Source organism: Diceros bicornis, chromosome 27, assembly GCF_020826845.1.
Source record: "Diceros bicornis minor isolate mBicDic1 chromosome 27, mDicBic1.mat.cur, whole genome shotgun sequence".
Lineage (NCBI taxonomy): Eukaryota > Metazoa > Chordata > Mammalia > Perissodactyla > Rhinocerotidae > Diceros > Diceros bicornis.
The window spans coordinates 45969765-45981790 of NC_080766.1; the positions used below are offsets into that span (position 1 = coordinate 45969765).

The following is a 12026-nucleotide window of genomic DNA, read 5'->3' on the forward strand; positions in this document are numbered from 1 at the left end:
TAAAATGGCAGAGGTAAATCCAACTATATCAATAACATTAAATGTGAATGGATTAAACAATTCATACAAAAGGCAGAGATTATCAGACTGTGCATATATAAAAAAGAGCCAACCATATGCTATTGACAAGAGATATGCTTTAGATTCAAAGATACAAATAGATTGAAAATAAAAGAATAGAAAAAGATACTTCATGCAAATAGCAACCACAAAAAATCTGGAGTGGATATACTAATATCAGATAAAATAGACTTTAAAACAAAAAAAAAGTTACCAGAAGAGATAAAGAGGAACACTTTATAATGATAAAAGGATCAATCCATCAGGAAGACCTAATATATATGTACCTAACAATACAGCACCAAAACACATGGAGCATAAACTGACAGAAATGAAGGGATGATAGTTGGAGACTTCAATACGCCACTTGCTATAAGGGATAAAATAACTAGGCAGAAGATCAACAAGGAAATAGAGGACTTGAACAACACTATAAACCAACTAGACCTAACAGACACCTGTAAAACACTCCACCCAAGAACAATGTACAAGCAGGTACAAGAATGTACATAGGGCATTCTCTAGGCTAGACCATATGCTAGGCCATAAAAGAAACCTCAATAAATTTTTAAAAGATAAAAATAATACAAAGTATGTTCTTCAACCACAATGGAATGAAATTAAGAATCAACAGAAAAAAATTTGAGAAACTGACAAACATGTGAAAACTGAGCAACACACTCCTAAATAACCAATGGATCAAAGAAGAAATCAAAAGGGAAATCAGAAAATACTTTGAGATGAATGAAAATGAAACATATAAAAACTTATGGGATGTAGCTAAAGCAGTGCTTAGAGGTAAATTTATAGCTGTAAATGCGTATATTAAGAATGAAAATCTCAAATCAATAACCTAACTTTCCACCTAAAGATACTTTTGGAAAAAGAAGAGCAAACTAAACCTGAAGAAAGAAAATAATAAGAGTGAAAGGAAATTAATTAACTAGATAATAGAAAAGCAATAGAGAAAATCAATGAAACAAAAAACTGGTTCTTTGAAAAGATCAACAAACTTTTAGCTAGACTAACCAAGAAAAAAAGAGAAGACTCACATTACTAGAATCAGAATGAAAGAGAAGACATTACTACCAACCTTACAGAAATAAAAAATATTATAAAGAAATACTATGAATAATTGTATGCCAATAAATTAGATAACTTAGACGAAATGGACAAATTTCTAGAAAGACGCAAACTACAAAATCTGACTCAAGAAGAAACAGACAATGTGAATAGACCTATAGCAAATGAAAATATTGAACAAGTAATCAAAAAACTACCCACCCAGGTGGCTTCACCACTGAATTCTACCAGACATCTAAAGACAATATCAATTCTTCACAAACCATTCCTAAAAATACAAGATGGAACACTCATTTTATGAGGCCAATATTACCTGATACCAAAACCAGACAAAGACATTACAAGAACAGAACACTACAGACCAATATCTCTTATGAATATGGACACAAAAATCCTCAACAGAATACTAGCAAACCAAATCCATCAACATACAAAAAGAATTATACACCATAACCAAGTGGGATTTATCCCAGGAATGCAGGGTTGATTTAACATCTGAGAATCAATTAAGGTAATATACCATATTAATAGAATAAAAAGCAAAACCACATGATCGTCCTCAATAAGCGTAGAAAAGGCATGTGACAAAATTCAACACCCTAGGAAAAGGAAGTTACTTAACCTGATAAAGGACATCTACAAAAAACCCACAGCTAACATCACACTTAATGGTGAAAGACCAGATGCTTTCCCCACTAAGATCAGGAAGACTTAGGGGGGTCACACAAGGTGTGACCACCAGGAGGAGGGGATGAGGGGCACCTTAGGCATGTCCGCACCCCACCCAACCTTCCTGAACGAGGAAGCTGCAGTCCAGGGGGGCCCAGCTGGGTGAGCCCGGCCAAGGACTGTGGTCTCCCTGCTCAGGGGTCCTCAAATGTTGAGGATGGTGAGGCGTCTCCTACCCTCTGCCTTGCATACACTCTGCTCTTGAGAGAGAGGCCCGCTGTACAGGCAGGGCGGGCACAATTCCTCTAGAAGGATCATCTAGGCGGACAGTGCTGCCTTACTAACCTGGTGTTTCCTAACTTCCTTGAGGATGAGAATCACCTGAGGTCTTGTTAAAACAGTCCTACAGCCAGACAGGGCCCCATCCCAGATATGGGAGGCCTGGTGCCTGGGGTGTTTAACAAGTTCCCCATGGAGATTCCTGTGCAGGGAGCTGTGGGGCCTGCAGGACCCAGAGCACCCTCCCCAGCGTCCACACCCAACCCCTCACAGAGGGGAAAATTATGGGAGTGGCCTCCACAGTGTGAGAGGTACTCCAGGGATCTGCATGTTAAACTAGGGATACTGGGCTGCGGGGTCTTCAGAAAAGCCTGGGGGCATCAGGCTTTGTTCTTGAGGTTGCCAGCCTCAGTCTTGGCTCTGCTCCACATCTAGCCCTGTGCCCAAACCTCCCTGCTTGGCCTCCTGCCAACTTGCTTCAATGATGTGTATTTTTCACACTCCTTTAGGGAGAGGCCAGTTCTTTTCTCCCCAAACGCAGTGAAGGGACGATGTGAGAGGATCTTACCTGGCCAGATTGCTAGTGGACATGGCCACGAGGGTCATAATCAAAGAGGCACAGGAACCCTCTCTCTGCCTTCAGGATGAGAGACTGCGTAGTCACTGTCCGTGCCCCCCTGGGCCCCAAGGCAGCCCAGTCGTCAGCACAGGAGTGGCGCCAGGCACTGTCTGGGCTCTCTCGGGCTGGGGGTGAAGGGCAAGTGGAAGCTTACCCTGATCCGTCTCCTGGTGCCCAGACATTCCCATCTATCTGCAAGTACAAGAATGCAAGTTGTATCTGGGCCAGAGAGAGATGGAATCCGCAAATTTAAACACCCTGATCAACAAAATCTCAATACTACGCAACCAATAACAAACTGCATATATAAATTGGCTGCTGAGGCACATACAAGATAATTGTCATCTAAGCCCCTAATTTTAATTTTAATTTTTGGTATTCATCAAAACAGACTTGTTTTTCATTGAATTTGCATAAATATGATAAATTTAAACTATAAATAAATAAATAAAAATAAAACCCCCAAAACAACAGCAAAAAAACCCAGCAGCCTCATGGGACAGAGATGTGGGCCTTCTCATCACTTCCCAGGAAGACTTGCCAAACTCTCTCCAGGGCCTCAGCTGGGGGCTGATGGGCGAAGGCTGAAGGGCCTCCCTTGCCTTGGAGACCAGGGTGGGGTCCTGAAGGAGGGAGCTGTAGGGAGAAGCTCACAGGCTCATGGAGCTAACAGGGGTGTCAAAGCTGTGAAGACAAACTACCCATAAGGGAGATACCCATAACGGGGCCCCAGTTGACTGGGGAAAACTCACTTTCCTTGGCAGCTGCCGGAGAGCAGGTTCTGCTTGGGACACGGCCAGTCCTGGGGAGGGGAAGGTCTAGAAAGGTGGGTGAGAGCGAGGGACTGACTTCAGGGCCAGAGAAGCTGGGAGGGCAGGCAGAGCCCAGGCCTACCAAACCCCACACCTCACTACTCCCTGTTCCCTTGGCAGGGCCAGGGCTAAGGAAGGAACATGGCCCTGGGCTCAAGAATCCACTGGCCCTCTGGCAGTCCCTGTGCCTGCTGGCAAGTGAGGATGGGGTGTGGCTGGACTCTGTGTGAGGGCCCGAGGCTTTGTTCCTGCTCCCCTCCTCGATGATCATGAGACCAGGATGAGCATTCCGCCTTTCGGTGGCAGGAAAGTCTGGTGATTATGTGGCCTGGCCTGTGGACAGGGACAGCAGCCCCTGCTGGGGTGGTCCTGGCGGTCCAGAGGGGGGAGGATGGGCCCCCAGCAGGCCCCAGGCTCTTCCACAGCCCTTGTCACTACAGGGCCAACAAATGGGACCCTCAGCTTGGCCCCAGGATCTCTGCCCTGAGACTCAATGCTGCTGTCAGGGACAGATTCTCTGGGTGACTGTGGCCCAGTCTTGTGGACCAAACTGATAAACTGACTGGCATAGGAAGTTCTGTGTGGCTGAACTAGGCCATGGGAAAGGCAACAGGAGACAAGAGAGTTCTCTTAAATGCAGAGATCCCATTGTCCTGTCCTTGAGGCCTGAGTGAAGTGCATTTGCTCCTAGATAAAGTTGGGACCTGATTTTCTCTGGGGATGCCTAAGACAGCTTATTCCCCCCAGACCCCATGCCTTGCTCCACGCACCCTCCTGCCCACCTGGGGATGCCTGAGGCTGCTCTGAGGCAGGTCAGACCGGGGGTGGGGGGGGGGGCTGTGTGGGGACCAACACCGCCCTTTCATGGAAATATATGGTGCTTCTAGGTGAGGGCAGGTCATGTTCCGCTGAGGACAGGTCAGAGGAAGAGGACGTTTTACCACCTGGAGCTAAGGGTAGTTGGTGTGAGAAAGCCCCCAAGGATGGCTGTGGAGATGTGCTGAGGAACAGCTTCCCTCCCTGAGGTAAAGGAGTACATATCCCCTGGATGTGAGGTCAGGGGGCACACTCGGCGGCTGCCCTAAGCAGGCTCCTAGAGGGCTGGTACACTCCAGTTCTTTCCAGTCTGGTTTGGAAGGAGGGTGGACATTTGGGGACTGTCATCTTGGGATTCTTGGATCAGTGGGGGCAAGGGAGGTACCAGCAGGGACATACTCAACTTCTGGCTACAGCAGCAGGGTTGTCCTCTGGTGTTGGAGTGTGGAGGCGAGGTCTGGAGAGGTACATACAGGGCAGGCACCACAGTCCAGAGCCAGGGATCCAGTGCACAGGGCTTTGCTAGCCTCCGGGCTGAGGCAGGCAGACATGGTCTACCCTCCGGGCCTCCCAAGCCTGCTCCTCTTCCTGCATTCCCCAACCCAGCGTGTCTCCAGCTTTGCCCAGTGCCCGGGATGGGCTGCATAACCTGCAGGGCCCAGCGCACAATGAAAATGCCGGGGCTCTTGTCCGAAAGTTACCAAGAATTTCATGACAGCAACAGCAGAGTGCTGAAGTGAGGGGAGGTCCCGTGGACTCCCCAGGCCGACCCGCACGAAGCGGTGGATGGTGCCCCGGATGTCAGCTCACACCACTGAACAGACACGTCTCTCCAGACGTGGCCCCCATCTCTGCTGCCCCCATCTCTCCAGAGACCCCTGTGTTGTCCCCACCTCTGCTCAAGCCCCTGCCTTGCACTACCAGAGCTCTTCCTGAGGTCAGTCACGGCGTGGACTGGCCCGGCCGAAACCCCTGGAGCGCCCCCTGCCCTGGGGATAAGGCCCAGAGCCCCCCCCTGTGCCCCGGCTCCTGCGGCCCCTCACACTCAGCAGTCACCCAGCTCCTGGGGGCCCCACTCCCTGCGTTCCTCCCCGGCCCTGCCCTGGCCTACTGGGCTGCTCCTGCATACCTCGGCTGGCCATCCTGCCCGGGGCACCTCCACTCACGCCCCGCCCCCGGACAGGCAGCGCAGGGGCTTCCCCACCCGGAGGGTGTGAGCCGTCTCGCGGGGTGTCGGTGCTGCGTATCCTGTGCTCGCACTGCAGGATCCCACAGGCCAGCCCCACACGCCGCGGCCGCGCTGGGTCTCTTCCGGACAGGGAGGCTCAGGGCGGCCCAGGGCGCGAACCTGCGCTGCCCTGTTAGAGACACGTGGTCAACGAACACCCAAGGGACTGCTGAGACGGAAACAGGGCCTGTGAAGCCAGGGCCGCGGGTCGAGCAAGCGCCACTGACCACGTGGGGAACAGACCCGCCAGAGCAGAAGCCCCCCCGTCCGTGCGCCGCCTCCGCCCAGCGCTGTCTCCTCAGCGCCCTGACTCCCGGGTAGCCACTTCCGGTCTCGGATTCGCTCCAGCATCCCGAGGTGGACATGTGACTGTCTGGACCAATCCAGCTGCCCTCCCTGGCGATTGGTTCACAGAAGGCCACGTGATACCAACCAGGCAGGAAGTTCCCGGGAGGATCTTCCCCCCCACGCTCCGCTCCGTCCTCAGCTGCCCGTCACACCTGGTCCTTCTGCACCCCTCTATGCCCCATCTCTTCACGGCGTTGGGCACCCTACCTCTCACACCCCACCCCTTCACACCTCGCCCCTTCTCGCCCCTCCACACCTGCCCCTCCACACCCGCCTTCACACCTCGGCCCTCCTCACCCGCCCCTCCACCCGGCTTCACACCTCGCCCCTCCTCACCCGCCCCTCCACACCCGGCTTCCCGCCTCGCCCCTCCTCACCCTTCCCTCCACACCTGCCTTCACACCTCGGCCCTCCTCACCCTTCCCTCCACATCCGCCTTCACACCTCGCCCCTCCTCACCCGCCCCTCCACACCCGGCTTCACACCTCGCCCCTCCTCACCCGCCCCTCCACACCCGGCTTCACGCCTCGGCCCTCCTCACCCTTCCCTCCACACCCGCCTTCACGCCTCGCCCCTCCTCACCCGCCCCTCCACACCCGCCTTCACACCTCGGCCCTCCTCACCCTTCCCTCCACACCCGCCTTCACGCCTCGGCCCTCCTCACCCGCCCCTCCACACCCGCCTTCACGCCTCGCCCCTCCTCACCCGCCCCTCCACACCCGGCTTCACGCCTCGGCCCTCCTCACCCTTCCCTCCACACCCGGCTTCACGCCTCGGCCCTCCTCACCCTTCCCTCCACACCCGCCTTCACGCCTCGCCCCTCCTCACCCGCCCCTCCACACCCGCCTTCACACCTCGGCCCTCCTCACCCTTCCCTCCACACCCGCCTTCACGCCTCGCCCCTCCTCACCCGCCCCTCCACACCCGCCTTCACACCTCGCCCCTCCTCACCCGCCCCTCCACACCTGCCTTCACACCTCGGCCCTCTTCACCCTTCCCTCCACACCCGCCTTCACACCTCGGCCCTCCTCACCCTTCCCTCCACACCCGCCTTCACACCTCGCTCCTCCTCACCCGCCCCTCCACACCCGCCTTCACACTCGCCCCTCCTCACCCGCCCTCCACACCCGCCTTCACACCTCGGCCCTCTTCACCCTTCCCTCCACACCCGCCTTCACACCTCGCCCCTCCACTCCTCGCCCCTCCTCACCCCTCCATGCCCCACCCCTTCATGCCGGGCCCCATCCAAGTGTCCCGCCTCCTGCCCCCGCCCTGGCGTTGTGGAATGCAGCATCTGCTGCCATGATGATGCCAGGCCGTGTTGACTTCGCTCGTCTCCCTAGTGTTGCAGGTGTTTCGCTTTTATTCCATGTGGAGCGGCTACGGAGACTTGTTACAGTGCTCGTTTTATTTAATGCAAGTACAAGCGATCAGTTGGTTTATGAGTTTCCAAGTCTGTGGCCTTAAAAAATAAAACAGGAAAAGGGTTGGATAAGATTAATTTGAATTTCCCTGGAAGTGATTTTTAGTATTTATAACTTGTGTATTTGAATTATTTGAAATGATTTATTTGAATTCGTGGGTACAAAAGCACAAGTTCAGGTTTCCACTGACGCTGACTTCACCAATAGCGGGGAGCAGACCCTGACTGAGCACAAACAAGTGAAGCACGACATCCACGGACAGACCAGGCGCTTCATTAGGAACCCATCATTTTACAGACAGAGGAGGCCAGGGAGACGAAATTACTTGCAGTACACTGATCTCCAGAGTGTCAGAGCTGAAACTCTGGTCCTGAGCCCGGGCGTGCTCCTTCTGCTGCACACAGGTCCCACGGATCCAGCAAACTGTGATCTTATCCGAAGAATTACACTGAATGTAGAATTTTGATTCTCAGTTCTGCTTAGAGTTAAAATATCAGTATTTGTTGGTTTATGAGACATATTTTTCCATTTAGAACTGTTAGCATTAAATATTTACTCGGTAATCACAGCTCACTGTAGGCAAAGGGATCTAAACGTGACCATGCTGTATAGGTAGGTGGGGCAGCACTGTCAGATCACCTAACTACTGTGGGTTTCATCTACACTGATGATGAACAGATTTGAGGCAGGGCAGCCTTTTCAAAGGGCGGTGGACAAAGCTTTGTATTTTTAAATGTAGTGGAGACAAGGAAACTACAAATGTCCGGGGTCATTTTTGGTGGTTTGTTTTTTCTGGGTTAGGATTCTACACAGCCACAGCAGCCAGTAGAGCACATGCTTTATGACTGAGAATTGACTTTCCTAAATGATTATTACCAAGAGTCCCAGGGACCAGCCAGCTAACACATATGCCTAATATAGCAGAAATAATGATGGGGGCCATTAAAAACAGCCCTTGGAAAGAGATTTTCAATTTTTCATTCACAAAGCAAATCAAGCTTCCTAATTAGCTACAACGCGCTGGAAAGCTCGGCTCCTACTAGCCTGCAAGCCCTTGCTCTCTGCTTCCTTTAGTGACCTTCATCTCTGTTACAGGAACAGCTTGGCTGCTTTCTTTAGTTCACTGGTGTTCAAAGAACTCGTGGCAGGCAGTGGTAACCATGGCGACGAAGGCCATAAATTCCTGGAAGTCACATTCACCATCTCCATCGTTGTCCAATGTTTCCATGACTTTGTCGACAACCTCCTGCTCTTTGATTTCCTGAGAGATAAGAGAAATTGCCCAGCTTATTTTTAAAGGAAATTTAAGGACATCAAAACATGATTAAAAGTTGGCTGGCTTTCATAATTTGTATCAGAAACAATCCAAGATGTACAATACAAAATGCCAGAAAAGATTTCTCCTGTGACCAGGGACTGTTGGCCAGGCAGAACCCTCTGGGGGTCTGGGCTATTTAAAAAGACTGTATGGAACAACCAAGACCTGAAAAACTGCAGGTTGTTATCACTGTACTTTAAACAAAACACCTGGAAAAGAAGACTACAGTCTAGATCCGCATGGGCATATTATATGAAAATGTCTTGAAAGAAAAAATGAACTTTTGGCCCCCCTAAGGTTTTCATTGTTTCTGTGTGTGGAAGTTCCTATAGTGAAGGCTTCCAGTGGATTTTCATGTTTTGAAAGTGTTTTTTGGCTGAAATAACTCTTGGGAACATGTCCTAAATTTGTTAACTCCTTGTGTTCTTTTTGCCTGTTGAGTTACCTTATAGGGCATGGAACTTTTCCTGACAGTTCTCTTGTCCAACAGTGAAGCCAAGAGAATGGTGTCACAAAGGCTCAGAGGAGCAAACACAGTGCAGGGCTACAAATGTGGTGGAAAGAATGTGGCACTGAACACTGAAGAAGAGCATAAATGCGGATTGCTCAGAATAACTAATCCCTAGGGCAGGAGATCTTGGCCCAAAGAAGTCAAGTAAAATGTACAATTGCTGCCTTGAGTATAAAACATATGAAAGATTGAGATTCCAGTGGGGGTTGCGCTGGGCCCTATAAACATCTGCTGAACGGTGGTTGGGAGCAGTGCATTAATTTCAATACATTATAGATTTGCCTCCAAACCGAAATTACCTTGATAAAATGAGGCCAACAAATGTTCATGATATCTTGATACACTGACCATGAATTCTTTCTCTTTTATAAATTGTGGTTCCCACATGCTAAGCTTTTTTTATGTTTTAAAGTCAATAGTTAATAATAGTAGCTACTACTTGTTATGCTTTCACTATATGTTAAGCATTTAACAAACACTGTCTTGTTTCATCCTTACAACAATCCTTTTTACAGAAGAAACTGGAACTTTTTTTTTGATGAGGAAGATTCTCCCTGAGCTAACATCTGTGCCAATCTTCCTCTGTTTTGTATATGGGACAACGCCACAGCATGGTTTGATGAGTGGTGTGTAGGTCCACGACTGGGATCCAGGCCCTCGAACCCCAGGCCGCCAAAGTGGAGTGTGCAAACTTAACCACTATGCCACCAGGCCGGCCCCAGAAACTGGAACTTTTTGGTTGTTAAGTGGAAGGCAGAATTGTTGGGACTAGATAACTGAATGTGTGAGTGGGGCAGCTGCCACTCTGAACTTGGATGCCTGAGAAAACCAGTCCCAGAATCAAACTAGAGGACACCAACCCCTTTCAAGCCTCCAGGCTGCTTCCTCTGCTCTGGCAGTGCCATTGACAGCAACGGAGTGTTTGGGTGGGAGTAGGGACAGGAGAACCCCAGCCAGCCTTGCAGACGACGGGTGCTGCCTTGCTGCTGGAACCTGGGGCTTGTCCTGTGCAGAGAGGCTCGGCTAGGTCAGGAGGGCGGCTCCCCATCACTGTGCAGCAGGGCCCTGCCTGGTGCTCTGGTATCTTCCCCAGAAGTAGCTCTTGGTCAGACACTAGTGCACTGGTTCATTGTCTGGCCATTTCCCCTGTGTGTGATTGGTCCCTTCAATGACCTTGGTTCTGGGCACTAAGGGAAGGTCAGGTGCCAGGTGGACTGCAGTTCTTTGCCTCAAAGGCACAAGACTGGTATGCAGTAGGGATGCTGGGTGGCTGATCTGAGGGCAGTGGAGACGGTGGGTAGGGAAGTGAGTCCTCCATGAGGTGTCTGGACGTACTCCCACCACAGGCCAGAGCAGGAACTGCCTGGAGAGTGACAGGGCTCATCGGGGGCCCTCATGCAGCTTCCTAAGTTAGGGTCTCAAACTGAAGACGACTCTTCTCCAACGTCCTCACTCCAGGGAGCCCCCTGCAAGGCCTCAGGGCCCCCAAAGGATGCAGGGGCCTCTCTCGTGCCCTCAGGCAAGTAGGTTGTGGCCCTTCACTGATGTGCCTGGCTGGGTGCCCCAGAAGCAGAGGCCGTGGCTTCAGGCCTGTGTCTCTCCCAGTATTGAACATAGTGAGTGCTCAGTAAACTTTGGCTGAGTGAATGGCATCTTCTATCAGCATGGTGCATGCTAAACATCTAGCCAAAATGGTCCTTTTCCCAAAAACAAAAGCTTATTTATAACAACTTGCTTATATGTTCACTATGGCCCTTGATAAGTCATGAAAATATATTTTCCATCCCATTCTGCCATCATTATTGCTGTAAATCCTCAGATTTCTTTTTTCAGAGAAAAGTCAGCATTATTTGGAACTTTTGAGACAGCAGTTTTTCCTTGATGCTTCTACTATACACAAAACAGATGAAAATGAAAACAGTGGGGCCCATCTAAGCTAGTCTCCATAATGAGGGTTCAGTTGTGAAAACAACTTTTCAGAAGAAACCTAGTAGTCCTGAAATGGAACTGGAATCACCTCAGGGCAGCTCAGAAGAGAAAGTGTACAGGTGGTTTTATAAGTGGAGAGGAGAATGGCTAGACTGTTGATTTTAAAAAGCAAGGCTCACCTCTAAAAAATGGGAAAGCTCATTGTTGATGAGCTCCTTGAGTTCAGATTTCTTCAGCTTGTGCTTGTCGCCCTCCCTTCCGGAATATTGATGGAAAACATCAATGAGGGCCACCATGGCCTTCTCCAGCTCAGACATCCTAGGGGGCCACAAAGGAAAAATGTCTTCTCATGCTTCTGCCTTGTTTGTATATAGAACAGTTAAAGTGTTATCTAAACAGACCTCAACCCAGAGGAGGGGGCTAGACCGGCCTTGGCTCATCTTCTTTCAGGCTTAGAGAAGGGCACTCTGGGAGCTTGCACAGTTGTCACAATTCTCCCGTCTGCCTCTTAGACCCACTCTCCCACCCTCTCCTCTCTTCTCTGTCCCTGTGGGCCCCACTGATAAGTTCCCATGCCCTCTGGCTTCCAGTTGGGTTTGGCCAATGGGAAACTTCAGGAAAAATACAGAGGCAGAACAGTGAGGGAGTTCAGGGCTAGAGTCCTCCTTCTTCCCCAGTTGGCGACCTTCTGCCCTTGCAGGGCTCCAAGACGAGTGACAGAGCGTGGTTGAGCAAAGCGTCGACTGCAAGCCGTTAGAATTAATGAGAAAGAAGGTGACTAGGAGCCAAACGAGAATACAAAAATCAATAGTGTTCCTGTATTCTATCAGTAAACAACTAGAAAACATAGTAGAAAAATCCTATTCATATAGCAACACACATATCACTTAAGAATAAGTTTAGCAAGAAAAGTGCAGGTCCTTCAAAAAG

General features: G+C 50.3%; 1 protein-coding gene across 1 annotated transcript; it reads right to left on the minus strand.

Annotated features, from left to right (window-relative positions):
- Positions 1-8458: 8458 nt before the first annotated feature.
- On the minus strand, positions 8459-11413 carry S100B (S100 calcium binding protein B). Its single transcript, XM_058523351.1, has 2 exons — positions 11276-11413; positions 8459-8599 (listed from the first exon to the last, which is right to left on the minus strand). The coding sequence occupies exons 1-2, from the start codon at positions 11411-11413 to the stop codon at positions 8459-8461; spliced, it is 279 nt and encodes a 92-aa protein (XP_058379334.1).
- Between the last annotated feature and the right edge of the window lie 613 nt (positions 11414-12026).